Source organism: Haemaphysalis longicornis, unplaced genomic scaffold (assembly GCF_048455015.1).
Source record: "Haemaphysalis longicornis isolate Haplotype H1 unplaced genomic scaffold, Haemaphysalis longicornis Haplotype H1 scaffold_8, whole genome shotgun sequence".
Classification (NCBI taxonomy): domain Eukaryota; kingdom Metazoa; phylum Arthropoda; class Arachnida; order Ixodida; family Ixodidae; genus Haemaphysalis; species Haemaphysalis longicornis.
The window spans coordinates 132,305,719-132,321,963 of NW_027526445.1; the positions used below are offsets into that span (position 1 = coordinate 132,305,719).

At 48.5% G+C, this 16,245-nt stretch overlaps 1 protein-coding gene across 2 annotated transcripts in view; it reads left to right on the top strand.

Annotated features, from left to right (window-relative positions):
* LOC144149390 (endoribonuclease Dicer-S-like) overlaps nucleotides 1-16,245 on the top strand; it is a 438,166-nt gene that overhangs the window by 403,018 nt on the left and 18,903 nt on the right. For both annotated transcript variants that reach the window (XM_077680951.1, XM_077680950.1), the window contains 6 exons: nucleotides 1,264-1,418; nucleotides 2,759-2,900; nucleotides 5,660-5,735; nucleotides 6,102-6,241; nucleotides 8,194-8,373; nucleotides 15,520-15,736. In XM_077680951.1, the coding sequence (XP_077537077.1) occupies nucleotides 1,264-1,418; nucleotides 2,759-2,900; nucleotides 5,660-5,735; nucleotides 6,102-6,241; nucleotides 8,194-8,373; nucleotides 15,520-15,736 (910 nt within the window). The remainder of the gene's footprint in view (nucleotides 1-1,263; nucleotides 1,419-2,758; nucleotides 2,901-5,659; nucleotides 5,736-6,101; nucleotides 6,242-8,193; nucleotides 8,374-15,519; nucleotides 15,737-16,245) is intronic.

Genomic DNA, 16,245 nt, shown 5'->3' on the forward strand with positions numbered 1-16,245 from the left:
AGGATAATCTATTAAAGCGACAATGTGGCACCTTGCACCGCCATGAGAGGGCAATGCGAACTCTTGTTAATATCATCAGCAGAAGCTGCGACTTCTGTCGTCTTCTCGGGGTGGGCTACGCATCCATATCCAGAACTCGCTACCACCTCGACAATTCATATTGAATTGCGCTATGTATACACACAAATAGGGTGCTGACGGGGCTGGAATGAGGCGCCTCGTCCCGGTCCCATTGGTGTCCTATTCGTCTGTATACATAGCGCAATTCAACATGAAGCATCACCAACTAGCCCCATTCTACATCCTTTTGCACCTCAACAAGCCTGTTTGTAGCACGTTATTCACGGGCTGGTTGGGACTTCAGTGTTTGTGTCACTTTGTATGACTGCCACGTCCGATGCAGTACAAGCTGTGGTACGATTGTAGTAGGTGCTGGTCAGTGCAGTGGTGGGCTCGAAGCCATGACAGTGCTAAAAATTGTACACGACAGAATTTGCTCCAGCTGCCAAGCGGAGTTGTTGCTCTTTACTCTTCAAAAGACTGGTGAATGAGGTACCACAAGCTAAAGGAAACATCAGGTGTTCGAATGACATTTCAACCCATTTATTTGTCATTCTGCTCATTTGCAAGTGGATGTAGAATGCAGTGATCTTTTGCTGCACCTTTGCTCTAAGAGCCCTGCAGTGGTCCTGAATTGAATCACTGTGTCCAATTGCTCTCGTGAACTATGAGCCTATGCAAAACATCCAGTTTTTCATCTAGAGAAAGGAGTTTTCGTTTGCTACTCATGGTTAACCAGCACGCGCATGCCTTTTCTTTGTGGTTGTAAGGCTAAAGCTGTGGCTATGGCTATGACTTTGGCTGGCTACAAGATAATCTGGGTAGCCAATCCAGTTCAAAGTTAAAATGGGGCCCCTTGTTGGTTGCGTGGTAATGAAATGCTTTTCTCAACAAAAAATGTGCTACAAAAAATCTGTGTTGTACTTGTTGAAGTATGTGTAAAAAGTTCGTGCAACTAAATAGGTCGTTTAAAAGACGTTCGTTCAAGTGGTATTTTACTGTAGTTTCAATGGTGGCGCCCACAACTGCCTGCGATTGCAGTGCCAGATTTCCCTCTAGTATACATTAGTATGAGACTGAGTGAAAGTATCAAACTTCATGCCCCAGAGCAGCGTTGTACTTCTGCCCAAGGACTACTCTGAAGAAGCTTCTGTAGGACTGTTGAGGATGGACTGTGCAAGCTGCCCTCCCATCGACATGCAGACCCTGATGAACAAGTGCCACGAGCGGCGGGCGCCGCTGGAATCGGAGGTGGTGCTGAGCTTTGCCGTGGACGAGCTCCTTCCGCCCTACATGCCTGTCCGCGAGGATGGCGCCCCCCGCATCACCCTCACCTCTGCCATCGCCCTCGTCAACAGGTTCCTCTCTTCCCACCACCTCCTCCTCTTGGCAGCAGCAGCAATCTTTTGATGGGTTGCTAAGAGCGGGTTCTGACTTTGAACCACAGAGCAGAATGTATAGGAGGCGGGCGAGTGACCAGATAATGTCACAGTGAAAACCAAGGTGGACCGCCAAGCTTCGTTGCTGCGACGGTGCGGGAGAGAGTAGCGGCACCTGATGGACGAAATGATAGCGGCCGTAACTCTTTCCACATCTGTGCCAGTGAAATGCTGATCTTGCTGGCCGCGCAGTTTCTTCACCCATGGCAGGTGCTGCTAGCCTAACCTATGACGAGCGCTTGTGACATTATCTGGCTGCACTAGCAGGCCTCGCTTCCCCTCCTGCATTGTTCTTGCTCCGTGCTTTGAATACAGGCCTGCTTCGTGAAACCTCCACACTAGAACAGCCAAGTTGGGGTTGCTCGGACCCTGTTAAAGGAATTTTTGGCAGGCCCAACGGATTTTCATCTGTGGCAGGCATCAGTTTATTTCTTGTGCGAGTTATATTGCTGCCACTGTAATTAGCATTTCAGAGGTAGTAGGAGCATGGGAAAGTTCACTGTTCAAAGGCGTCGAGCTGATTAGGGTCACCAGTGAGACCACAGGTATGAGGGTACAACTCCTGTATGGCGGGTTGTTTACTGGGTGGGATCACCGTGCATGTGAGCCATGGGATGGTGACACCGTTATAAAGGTTTCACGGTGGCTCTTGCGACCGTTGTAATCTGGAACACCGTAGTTGGCAGGTGCGAAGCGTGTGCTGGCGAGTCCCAGGTTATCTAAATTAATCTGTCGCTTTCCTGCTCTTGAGTGGGCTTTGAAAAAGCCCGCGTGCATGTACTTAAACTTTCAATTGTACTTCCCAGCACCATGAGGGGAATGAAAACTAGCAGATGAGTGCACGTAGCGTAATTACTGAACATTGACCTCCCTTTGTCAGCCTCTGCCTCCTCCTGAATAACTCGTAAATTGCCATCATGATATCAGTCAATCCTCATCTGGTGCAACCCTCGCTGCAGGTTGCTGCGGGGCTTTTTTGATGAGGGCTGATGATGGATGATGGAATGATGATGCAAGGCTCGGTGATGATGATGGAATGAGCCAATGTCGTCTTCCTTGTAGCAGCCAATGCTGCAAAGTGCAGACAAGTTGATGTGTAATTGTGGGCTTGTGGCACCGTGCGAATTTATTTATTGGCTCGATACGGTGTCTTGGAGTGGAAAGTTTGTCGTTGGTGCCGCCCAAGCAGTGAACAAGCTCGGGGGTGGGGGGGCTGTGGAACAGCAGTGAGTGACCGCGGCGGTTGGGCCCCCGTGCAGGTACTGCATGGTGCTGCCATCGGACATCTTCACGCGGCTCAAGCCCAGCTACGAGATGTCCTCCCTGCTGGTGGAAGGCAAGGAGATGTTTGTCTGCACCGTCTACCTGCCCATGGCCAGCCCCCTCAAGGAGCCCATCCAGGTACCTAACTACTTGCCCTACCACTTAAGGGGGGACGCGGCTTTCAACTTCGGAAAAATGACCAAAACATCGTTTTTTTGAAACCCACATATTCGGCTTCTATGTTTCCTATTCTATGCGTCTGCAAAGTTTTTAGGCTGAAAAGCGTCGCAAAGTGGCATAAAAAAATACTTTTGTCAGGCGCGGTGACAAACTGTCAGCGCAAAAGGGCGAAAAAACGGCAATTTTCGGAGCGCTCTATCTCCGCACCGGTGCCACCGGGCGCGGCCATTTTGATATGGTTAGATCGGCCGAGCGATCGTCTTTCCGGTTCTGCTCGCCTCTTTTATCTTCGTTCATTCACAAACGCACAAACGGCAGAAAAGAAACGACGCACAAACGAAGCTAGAAATAGATGCTGAAGCGCTATTGGTCCTCGGTCGGGGTGCGGAACACCGACCCTCCTGATTGGATGTCACGGGCGCAATGCAAGATGGCGGCCGCCTGAGCTGCGTAGCGAGCGGGTTGAGTTCATTTTCGCCGCTTCGCTCGGCCGAGTTTCTGTTCAATCTATGGCATTCAACACGGACGTTATCGCGGTGGGAATGCCGGAGATAACGAGCCAGATTACGGGAAGTTGTGTGGCTCGAAAGGAGGAGTTCATCGAACGCTTCGTGGTGCGCGTGACTCTACCGTCGCCAGACCCCGGAGGGTGACGCGGTGTGCGCGCTTGCAATAGCGGTTCGTGAAGTGAACTTTTGGTCGGGTTTGCGATGTTTACACGCTTAGTTATTGCTGTGTTTTGACTGTGGGCTCGCTAGCCTTGAGAAAGAAACGGTTGACGCGTCAAACGCTGCGGCGCGCACGGCATAGCCGACGCGCATTGGGGCAGCACATGACTGGGCAACCGGTTACGATTGAACGCCAGTAGTTGTAATTCATGCCTGCGTCGTTAGATTTAATCTTAAAAGCGACCTGACCAGCCATATCAGCTGTAATCAAAGTTCGATATGTCGCGGTAAGCATGCGCTAAGATGCGCGCGAGCCATATCGCCTTTCTTGCGCAACGTTTCCCGTGCACTTGTAATTTTCATGCAAACAGGTTTGAGTTAGTAATATAGGAATAAAAATATGTTCTCTGCATTAAAAATGTACGTTTGTCGCAGCATTTAACAGTGATTTTTTAGTGAAATTATTGATTCCATTGCTCAGGGCATACTGGCTTTGCTGCGAGAAATATTGGATGCCTTGAATGTCAAAAGTAGTAAAAAAATATGCTCTTGCATTGAAGTTGGGAGTTATGCAGAATACTCTACCAAGCTTCAAAGTAGCTCATTTTCATCCTTGTGGTATGCAAACTTTTGGCAATGAACACCTGCACGTATGAGTACTAAGTTGCTGTGCCAGGCAAGATGATAAAACATAAAGAAAAGCCAAAAATGTTCAAATTTAAGTAAAAAAAATGCTTAACTTGTTGCCATGGTGACAACACTGCAAAAGGAGGCTGTTCAGTGCGATACAGCCAACCAGCTAACCTACTTTGCATTGAAAGCCCATTGAAACCTATCTCCCCCTTCATTTGATCTGCAAAGTGGGGTATGTACTCTTCACACAGGAGCTGAAAATGATATTTTCTGGAAAGAGAAAGGCTGTGAGAGGCACTCCAATTTCAAGGCAAGGCATTCCAGAAGCCCCATGTTCAAAAGGACATGAAAGGCTACAACCGTGACGACTTTTGATAAGTGAAACCTATGTTGCAACTTTGGAAGCCGTTTTCTCAAAACAGTTTTTTTTGCCACCTGTGTCGCTTGTACCAGGGATTTCTTTGTGACCGCTGGGTCTATTTTGATTCCGTTTCTTGCATTACATTCCTTGATGAACAGTTCAGGTCGTGACACTCTTGGTTTTCCAGATTTGTTTTTTGTGATTTTTTTATTCACATAATCGTTCACAGTCAACATGCCTATTGCACATTAACCTCTAAAAAAATGAAAACTAAAAAACATTGTGTTGTAAAAAAAAAAATTCTAAAACTGTCACGACCTCGTCCATTCATTTGGGAATGCAAAGCACTTCGAACAAATTTTCTATCATGTTTTATAAGCCGCTCAAGCTCGGTACAAGCGGAACAGAAAGAAAATTTAATACATAAAAAAGTTTTCAGAATATTAGCTTGAAATTTTTATGATGTTATCACGGAAGCATTTCCAGTTGCTGTGCCAATTTTCATCAAAATCCACAAAGAAATAAAAAATTTGATTTTGAAAGCCACGTCCCCCCTTAAAGGAGGGGGCATGAACTTGGAGCTGTTGGGCAACATGCGAATGTTGGGAAGCTGTTTTGTGCAACTTATGGCCACCTCAATTGCGTCGCTTACGCGTGATGGAGGGCATGGCAAGGGCGCTGCTTAGGTGCACATGCAATTTTTTTTCATGCAAACGAGCCCCCGAACCTCGGAACAAATCAACCTGAAGTATCCTGTACGAGTGGAAGTTACTGATGAGCGTTCACCTGTCTCCAGGTTGGACCTCTCAAGGTCTGCAGTGTGTAAATAACTTGTCAGGAGGGCTGAGACTTTTAAGCAGAAATCTCTGTAGCAGCCTGTTCGTGTGATCCAGCTGAAAATTGAGTATCAGTTAATGCTCGACACACTCTCGTGCGCATCTTTATTTCTTTCTTCATCACCGGTGCGGTAAGCTGCCTGCAGTCTTTTGCTGGCCATTGCACTGAGAAGTATAGACGGGTTCCACTAGCCGGGTGTTGCCTGTTGCCGCCCTCAGGGGATAGCCATGGAGACCAAGAAGCAAGCCAAGATGGCCGCTGCCCTGGAGACCTGCAAGCGGCTGCACGAAATTGGTGAGTGGCCCGCTGGGGTGCGACAGAGCTTTGGGGTTTCACCCTTTTGCCTGCATGCCACCCTTTCAGTGAGGTTATATTTGGGAACGTGTGGGACATATTGTTAAGGCTCACTAATTTTGTGCAGGTTTTGGACGCATTGGCAGTTGCATGTGGTTAGTCGCAAGTCTCTGTTCAGTGTCGTAGTTTCTGGCCAGATGCATCCATTCCAAAGTCACTCTGTGTTCGACAAGTTCTGAGGTCGTTGAGCGACTTGTTGTATGTGTGCGGGGATTAAAAGTGAAGTTTCGCATCACTCGCGTGTAAAACTCTTCGATCAAAAATGAAGTTTCATTTTTCGAGTTCCTTTTCCTTTTTATCTTCCAGGCGAGTTTGATTCTAGCCTGCTGCCCATCAAGGCTGTGCGGCGCGTCTTGGAAGATTCCGACGAAGAGGACGCAGACGACGCTCCCCCGGGCACCGCCAAGGCTGGCACCAAGAAGCGCAGGCGGGTGTACCCCAAACAGGTGCGTTCTGTGGGTCCTCGAACAGCCACGGGGAAGAGGGGGGTGGCCCCTGCGGGGTTCCAGCCGCCAAACTCTCATTCCAAGTGCTCATTGTTGAGGGTTGTGTAGCTTTGTTTCTCTCCCACGCGGTGTTAACAAAGCTCATGCAAGACTGGCTCGGGGGCTAAAGCTTTCCTGCTGCTGTGCACGAGGAGGCCAATGTGGTTTCCTGGCTGTGGTGGCAATTTTCATGGTGTGGGCCACAAAAGCAGCGGCCGCGCAGCTGAGCTGCTTTGGGTGCGTGGTGAAGGCTCCAGTTTGTGCAGAATTAATTCGTGTCGTCACTGCCCTCTACTATACACGCTGCCCCATTCCAGGCACTGCATGCGTTTAAGCTGCATGACACACTGTCATTCTCCCTTCGCCATCATGGAATGTATGCTGGCACACTGGCACACTGGTCCGGAACGGCAGTGTTTTGTCATGACAAGGATGGAGGCGAAAAGCAAAAACGCCTGTGTGTTCGAGATTTCGGCGCACGTTAAAGATCCCCAGGTGGTCAAAATTTATCCGGAGCCCTCCACTACGGCGCGCCTTATCGCCTACGTTGCGTCGGCGCGTTAAACCCTACAATCAATCAATCGATCGATCGATCGATCGATCGATCGATCGATCGATCGATCTGATCGATGTGACCACGTGACAACCTTGTCATGACGATCGATCGTCATGACAAGGTTGTCACGTGATCAGCATGGCCTGATGCCTTCTCCCGGGTTCGCTATTTTCCATTGCGTGCTGCTGTTTTGCACAAGTCGTGCAGTTTATCTGAAGCATACACCACGGTTTTCACTTCCGCATTCCTTTTACAGTGCAGCTCTTCTTCCAAGATCAAGCGCACTATTGGTAATAGTAAAGAAAGAAAAGCTCTAACTGGTAGGCCATGCAACCACGCCTTCCCAGCATGCCTGCCCCTGAAACCTTTTTTTCTCTCACCCAAGATAGAAAGAGCTTTGTTCGCCCAGAAGTAGAGCTTGGGCTCTCCCTGCCGCGTTAGTCAGCTTGAAGTTCTTGGTTCCTGGCGGCTTCTTCAGCCATCTGAAAAAGGCATAGCTACATTAGGGGATCGGGGCTGTGCAGCTTGTTCTGCCTGAAGGGGCTAGTAGCTCGTCATGATGCTAGCTACACATTGTTTCACTGTTGTCTCCAGTAGCCTTGCAAAGGAAACCTGTTGCAAACGGCATTAACAATGCGCCCCCACATATGTCTATCGTGCGTGCTGTGGTGTGACGTCTTTGGCTGTGCTCCTCAAATTGTGGACTGTGGCTAAGCCACTATTGCTGCGTGAGCAGCTGTATTCCTGTGGAGGTGCTGTTCAGGAGGCCGTTATAATACGAGTCAGCTGCCATTCTTCCTCCTAATACACAAAGCCGCTTCAGAGAACAGTCATTAACGCGGCCACTCCATTTGTCTGTTGCACGCATTGGGCCGTGATGTCTGAAGCAGAAACAGGTGCAAGTTGGGCTTCTCAGATAACTTGAAGGCCGGGCAAGGTTTCTGGGGGAGTGTCTGTCCAGGGGGTTTAGTAACGTGAGCAGCGAAAAGTGCTGCATCGTAAGCAGTGAGGGAAAAAGTGGCTTGTGACGTGCCACTGCTCCACTGTCCTGTTTTTCTTGCAATGTAGCTTATTTGCTGGGTGTATGCATTAAAAGTGGTGCCATTGTTGTTGAGACAAAGCAGTCTTTGAAAAAAAAAATTGAACCAAACTTGTGTTTGTCTTTCTGGCCCCTTCAGCTCAGACTTGGAACTTCTGAAAGGGCCTCTTCCCCTGTCGCCCTATTTTCTTTGTTGAATCTTTCTCGCATTCAGCTGATTATCAGTGCGCTCAGCTCAGTCCATGGCAGGTTTCTTAAGACCACGGAGTGTTGGTGTTTGCGTCGTTGCTGACGGGAGACCCAACCCAACCACAACAGGTGTGCCGGCTGTTCGCTAAGGCCCGGCCAATGACGGCGGGCCGCTACCGCCTGCACGTGCTCACCACGACGCTCGTGCGGCTGGCCTCGGATCTGCAGAACTGGCGCCAGGAGAAGCTGCCAGACCCCCAGGATTACCCACTCTGGTTCGCCTTGCTGCTGCGCGAGGACATGCCCAGCGTGGGTGGCCCCCACTCTCTCCCGTCCTGTTCACGCCTTCTCTCTCTCTCTCGCACGCTGTCTTAAGAATTATATACTGACACGCAGTGCCTTGTCTTGCTCACATGTGGCCTGCAATGATCTAACAGCATACCAAAGTGGATACCTAGACATGACGTTTTTGAACGTTTTACATTTGTGAAAATGCGGCAGATTAACATATCATAAGTAGACGTAAGGAGAGACGAGTGAGCAACAAATTTATATTTGGGTAACAGTGAACAGGGCAGAGCTTTGTGAAGGTCCAGTGCACTAGGAGATGCAGGTGTGTGGTGCGGGTGGATCCTTTTTGCGAAGAAAAAATTTCTCCTGGCTCTGGCTGCAACAGGAGTTCCCTGGGGAACTCCTGTTGGAACCAGAGCCACCTACAAATATTGTAACCCGCCCCAGCTTTAAACCCACAACTTATACCATTTGTTTTATAATATGCAATGACCTTAAATTGCTTTCTCCAGCTGATTATTTTGCAGCAGTTGGTCAAAAAAAAATGTTGCGAGCAAAAGTTGTGTGACCAGTCACAGGCTGCTTACTGTAGGGGCTATGCACCACGGTGTCCCAGTAATGAAGACTTGCTGCTGATCACATGCGGGGGTTCAGTCTAGGCCTGCTTTTCTGATAAGATGCAGAAAGCGAAAACGCCCATGTGGGCGCATTTTTGTGCACATTAAACATTCCCAGGTGGTCGAAATTAATCCGGAGCCCTCCACTATGGTGCGCCTCGGAGCTTAGGTGTGTCCTCTGCAAGTAAAACCCTGCACAACCAACTAGGGGTCCGTCATCAAAAAGTTTTATCGCAAAACCTACCCCTCCCCCTACCTGCCTCTATATTCGAGCATCCTATAGCGAAAGTGTTGTGTGCCCCTTCATTTGCTCCCTTTTGTGTGTGAATGGAGGGAAAAATGTAATTTACGGACAATATTTAGATGCAGTGCTCTTTTCATTAATTATTAAACTTGTTCATTGATGTGCCTTTGTTGTCAACGCTACTCGCGGAAGCTAATACAAATGTGTTTTCTGAACTCATTCAGGCATCGAATGTCATTCGGTATCCAACTACGAGGAAGAAAACCCGCGCAAATTAGGAATGGGCTAGGCTGCACTCGGCAAGCAGTCCCAAAAACGAAAAGCAAGTTACTTCTATCGTTAATAAGAGTAGTATTACAACCAGTGCGTACTGTTGGGGATGGCATATGGAGTGGAAACTTGACGCCTTGCTACTACGGGTGTGCGAATTCTTGCATATTCCATTATGAATCGAATAGTACTTCCACAAATAATTCGATTCGCGAGTCGAATACCTACTGTTTGATTTTTTGAATAGCCGAGTGAATTTTCCTAACGTGTCCGGCTCTGTGAAAGCGAGAGATATCGGCCCACCACGCAAACGCACTGCTGGGAATAATGGTAGCAGTAATGCTGAGGGATCGGAAATGAGCTACCTGGACCAGGGAACAAACTGGAGTTCATGATATCGTAGTTCAGATAAAGAAAAAGAAATGGCCTTGGTCTGGCCGTGTAGTGAGGCGAACCGACAACTGGTGGGTGATTAGGGTAACGGGGTGGATACCAAGACACGAGTCTAGAAGGAAGGGGAAGGCTAATTGCTCAATGGAGACGAAATGAGGAAATTCGGAGGCAAAGAATGGACTCTAGTGCTGCAAGACAGGAGCAGTTGGAGGTCGATAGGAGAGGCCTTTGTCCTGCAGTGGACCTGAGTACGCTGCTGCTGCTGCTGCTGCTGCTGCTGCTGCTGCTGCTGCTGCTGATGATGATACTATACACAGCTGCATGCTTGGTCTGCCTTCCTGGCAGTGACTCCAGGGATATTTCGAGTGTGAACAGTGGCGACAAGCAACAGCCTGGGGCCACTTAGAATAGGGCGTGGACGATGACAGGTTCAGAGAGCTGAAGGGGAGCTCCTCACCTGTTAACATTCCTATGGGACTTGAAACTTCATGGCCTGCAGGCTTAAAAACCATTGTGCACCAATATGAAAAGCCCTACAAATTCGTAGAAATGTGCAGAATGGCCTGATTTTGTTATTCCAGAAATATCTTTTCTGTACTGAAATAAAAAAATAACTTGCGTGGGAGATCACTAGCGCCACCTAATGAAGACTAGATAAACAAGATGCATTTCTTGATTATTTTTTTTACCTCAGTAAAGTTGTGCAATATTCTAAAAAAAAACTGTGGTTGATTCCTCTGTCGTAGGAATCAGTAAACCACGAAAGCGATGTGTGCAGCGAAATCTGCAGCTGAGCATGATTTGCAGTCGGCGGCTGTCTTGTGGGTAAGCTTGGCGAGTGACGTCCTGCTGGCGGGTCGCTGAAATCTTGACGTCAGTGAAATCTTGGTGCATCCTGGCATAAAACACCTTCGTGTTAAAATATAGAACCTGAAAACGAACAACCCTAAGTACTTTGGTACCAGAGGTTGCTTCTCCGCAAGAAGACAGTGTGTGCGGGGGTGCCCCCTTTACATGCAGCTTGCTTCGTTCTACTGGCGTCGCTTCCGTGACGGATATGACATCAGCGAAATCTTCGTGTATCTGGGAATAAAACACTTTCGTGTTAAAAAGCAAGCTATTGGCGGTGAGCGCGAACACGGGCGGCGCTGCGGAGCACGCCTCCGTGACGTCAGCTTAGGGATTTTCGCATTTGTCGTCTGCTTCTCTCATGCTCGCTCTCCCTGCTGTTTCTTTGCGCTCGGTCAACGTCCGATGCTTGTCCGCACCAGAATTGGCGTGTGGGTAACTTTTTATCATAATAATAGGCGTAAAGTGTGAGTTAGAGTACAGTTTTAGATACCGCTACGGAAGAATCATTGCCGGCGTCGCCCCCTTCCTTGCGGAGCCGGTCCTGTGCGGAGCGCGACGAGTCGGAGCTAGGCGTCAGCTTCTTTATTAGGCAATTTTTCAAAAAGGGAACAGTCAGCTGCAATAATAATAACCGACAACAGCGAAAATGAAAGATCAAAACAATTCTAGGCCTTCAGGGCTATCAGCTTTGGCAGAAGGCATTATGATTCCCGGTAATCACATGTAAGGTAAAACAGTTTTTGCGACCTTGCCGAACGCTCGAAAGTATCACATCACATTGTATCACATCACGTTACTTTGTCATGGCATGAAAGTTTGCTGACATGCACTATAGGCTGCAAAAACTATAGGTTGAGTTCCAAATAACCCACTGTGTGTATAGGCGCGTGCTCGTTTTGTACGAGGCTTCTAACCAGTAGGAGGTTTATTGAGCAAAACGAGTCACGTCTACGTTAAAGATACAATAACACTCTGTTTGTTCAGACCTGGAGGGATATTTCGGTACATTTTCCACAGCCATATCCTCCCGATATTCGGATATGCGTCATAGGAAAACTGCACTCAAGAGGAGGAGGAGGAAGGGGAGGAGGAGAATACTATAACAATGAAATCGAGCTGGTTAGTGGGCCGGGTCCTGAGTACAGGACAAGAGAGTAAAAGCAATTTTATTTAATTCATAGAACGCCGTACCGAGTAGAATAGGATTTGTTCTTTGCGCCTGGAATGGTTGGAAAACAATAAAGACCTGCCTAGAAATATTCATCGGTTTCGATTCTTGTGTTATTTGCAGGTATACTATTTATTGCGTTAGTTAGCGTGTATATAATGCCTTCAGCACCATAATCATGTCATTATTGTTTGGGTTCAGAGTCAGTTCGTTATGATAACAATGATTACGATATAAATTCGGGGCACAAAAGCCGCCTTCGAGTACTGTGGACAACGTTGGTTGGGGCGCGATCACGGTGGCGCAGCACAAACCTCCCCATTGTATTTCCATGTGAATAAACAAAGCACGCTACGGATATGCACATTCTTGCACGCAGCCGTAGTGAAAGCCAATTTGTGAAGAAGGGAATGTATGCCGTACAACTTGAACAAAATATCCACAGTATCTTTGTGAGACTCCCAAACATCCCCAAGCTTTTTAATAAGACGTTTAGGATGGTGCAGAAAAATTAATGCGTCGGGCACAAAAAAAGAACAAGAAACATTCATCTGATGCAAGACAACAACAACAAAAGAAATAGAAGACGCATTTTATTTCCTGCTGTACGTGCGATGCGCGTGTAGGGGCCCGCGCTGCTTGGTACGTAGCATTAGACTGTTGAGCCTTCATAAGAGCATCTCAAAAATACTGCAGGGAAGCCTTCGAATTTTGAATACAGTGTAGACCGCTTATAACGTATGTCGCGGGAGCCGCAAAAATCCGCACTATAAGCGCTACCGCACTATAACCAAAACACGCGCGAATTCAACCACATCGCCACCTATCTCTCAAGTCAACCTATATTTATCATCACTCAAAAGCACAGCACTTAAAAACGAAGGCACGGTCTATATTTCGTATTATTTTTAACATCAGCCGCTGCTGCAGGGCAAAAGCGCAGTCTCACAAACGGCGAGCGCGGCTTTAACTTCCCTTGTGTTTGTTTTGAAAGACCATAGCTGCGTTTTTAGCGTCTATGAACAGATGCCGCAAGACGTGATAAGAACGCCAGCGGGATTTTTTTTTTTACCCGACCTTGTGTTCACGATGCCGAAGGCGGCTGCTTATCAGCGCAACGTACTGGTGGTGGAAATCTTCGGCTTCGCGCGGCTCGAATGTTCGGAAAGGGAAAGAGCGGTGGCTTATCTGCAACAACGTTCTAAAGCGTGAACCGCGTGGTAGATTTGGTATCGCGAAAACGTGCAGTGCACGCCAGCGCGGATACAACTGGCGTGGTGTGGGCGGCGCGGTAAAATGCGGCAACATGGCGTCGGCACTGGCTGTGAAGCAGTGCAGGCAGTTCCAGTAAGTTCCAGGGACCGCTTCTAACCGCTCGCTGAAATGCTGCACGGGGCGCAAGCGAAGATGCTCATGCAAGAAAAGAGCTAATAATGTGGGCGAAAAGTGGAATACATAAACTGCCATCCACGCTGCTTGAGCGCCCATCAAAAAATACCGCGGTGGTAAGCCTAAACATCTCTGGCGCGGCTAGCCGGCTCGGTGCGCTTCGAATCTCCCACCATTAGGTTCGCGTCTCCCAATTGGTGCAAGTCGTCAGGCTCCTCCCACTGCCACGCGAAGAAGCCACCGCGAGCGCGGAATCGTCGACACGAGCACGAAAAAAAAAAAAAAAAAAAAAAAAAAAACACTCGCGCGCAACGCCGATGTGCACGATTCGTGCGCGAAAACAGGCCATGCGGTTCACGATAAATAAAATCAACTTGCTGCGCGCGGATGGGGGAGTCTGTCGCTACCTTCCGAGATGCATCAAGCAAGGTCAGTTGTGGTTATCAGGTACGCACGAAGGGTGCCTATTTTTTTTTTCTTTGGGTGTCTACGTTAGAGGAGGGCAAGGGGTGCAGGCTGCGTCAGATGGCCGATTTCATCCTTTCTTTTTTCTTTTGCTACCCTAAAACGATGCCTCAGCTGCGCCGGTCGATCAGCAGACCCGCCGAAAAACCGCACTATAAACGGTATTGTGCTTCGGCCAACCGCATCTTAGGCGGTATGCTTATGCATTGAGTTCTATGGGAGGCAAACCGGTGGTCGCAAAAACCCGCGTTATATCCGGTCCCGCACTATAAGCGGTTACGTTATAAATGGTCTACACTGTACTTATCGAGGAGCTATGAGCGCTGATCCTCACGAATAAGCTAAAAAGGACGAGTTACAATCGATCTTCTGACCGATGCTCTGAAGAAAGTTGTTCTCTATCTCCTCGTGTGTTGCAAACTTGTGGGGGATACAGCTTCAAATTATTCAGATGCGTCAGAAGCTGGCAAAATAACTGAAGCACTAGAAATACGCTTTTTAATGCACTAAAGCAACAAAGCGGGCGATTTCTAACACAGACACTGCTGCCCCTCACAAGCGGAGTGTAGCAGACGACAGCGGCGCGAGTCCCTAAGCCGACGTCAGAGCCAGGGGGCGCCACTCAAACATCTCACCGCCAATAGGCCATTAGGAGCATTTCCATGGATTTGTAAATATTTTTTTATGAGTACACGATGCTTTTTAAGCCTGTGGGTCATGCATTAGCAAGTCCCATAGAAATGTTAACAGGTGAGTCCCCCCGTAAGGTAGCTGTAACATCGCGGGGGCCCGACAACTCTGAATGCTTGCCAAAAAGCTCTGCCTCTGGGGAAGTGTCTTTTGTTTGAGTATAAAGGCAGGCAAAAAAAGAAATTGACTACCAAAGGGTTACCGTCGGCAGCGCTCTTCGATGTAGGCAGTTGCGAAACTCCGCCTCAAAAAACGGCCCGCACCTGGACCCCCCTCCTTTGGATCGTGCGTACGGTAGCGCCACTGCGGCCACCGCACGCACTATCCAAAAAACAAACTAAATATTCAAACTGACAATTTAACCTGAAATTTTGTTTTAAATGTGCATAATTTATTTCCGTACTTCCCTAAGTTATTCATTGCTTTCATAACTGCGGTTTTTTGTGGAGAATGTTTCTTCGTCTGCGCAACTGCCTCGACGGGTTGGCGCTTGTGCGAACACTCCGTCACAACATAGGTCCTACCCGAAGTACTAAATTTGCAGTTATCGTCGGCCTACATCACACTGTATGCCAAAAGTAATCCTGTAGCTGATGAAGAGGCTCTAAATCCTTTCAAGCTTGTGTGAAGCCTTCGAAGCGAATTTTTAGCTCTTTTTGCTGCCGGAAGACTGCATCTGATGCGCAGCAGACAACGCATCTTGTTGAACACACATACGCAATTTTTTACTTCTCTTGGTTCTAATGCATATAGAACACTTGTGTGATTGAACACCTTGGGCTTCTTCAGCACAAAAAATTTACATAAGCACCCAAATACCCTTTTTCTCCTAACTCGTCGAGGGGTGAACCACGGTGTATAGTTTATTTTGTCACCAACAGATGGTGCAACTGTAAAACAAGATCCAAAACCATGGACCAATCGTGGGGCCATATTTTGATGCATGGGGCCTATGGGAAGTTTCGCAACTCCTACATCAAGTAACTCTGACCGTCGGGGCGTGCATGGTAGGCCCAGTGCTGCTACTCCTGTTTCCCCAAGGCTGCACTATAATGTGGGTCCTGTGGGTGCTGCAGCTGCCCAAGTTCCCCATCTTCACGAGATCCGGCGACGAGCTGGTGTGCGTGGTGAAGGCTGGCGAGATGGACCTCTCGGAGGAGCAGTGCAGCGTGCTGCAGTGCTTCCACCGCGTCATCTGGGACGACGTGCTGCGCATGAAAAACAGGCGGCTGCTCAGCTTCGACCTCGACGCTGCGCCCAGTAGCGTGCTCCTCGCCCCCGTCGTCCTGGACAGTGAGTAGGGCACTGTTCGTCTAATTGTGAGTCACACAGCACCAAATGTTGATAAGAACCACGTTGCCAGCACCTGGCGATGCCCACTGTGAAGAAAAACGCCTGTTTCTTTCCCTCTCTCTTGTATGCCGCACGGGCAATCTTGTTTGATAGGAGTGGGTCTCGCCCTTTCGTAACTGGACTGGAATGTTCTTCTTTGATCACGAGTGTTCTCGGTCCAACTCGATGGTACCAGAATAACACGGAAAGGTAAATGCTCGCAGGGCCAGTGCTGTGTCACTCCATTCGCCGACACTCCGCACTGCGTTTTGCTTTGTTGGCCACTTCTTCACTGCTTGTGTTTGCGTCTTGTTGCGGAGCACAGGTATGCTCCGACAGACCTTGTTTACTGGAAAAACCTTGGCTGTGTGACAATGTGAATTACGATTTTTGGTGGGGCAGTGATTGTCATGAGAGGAAGTTCCTCAAGGCACTGAAGCCTGCTTACCTGTTTTGAAGATAATCGCTTT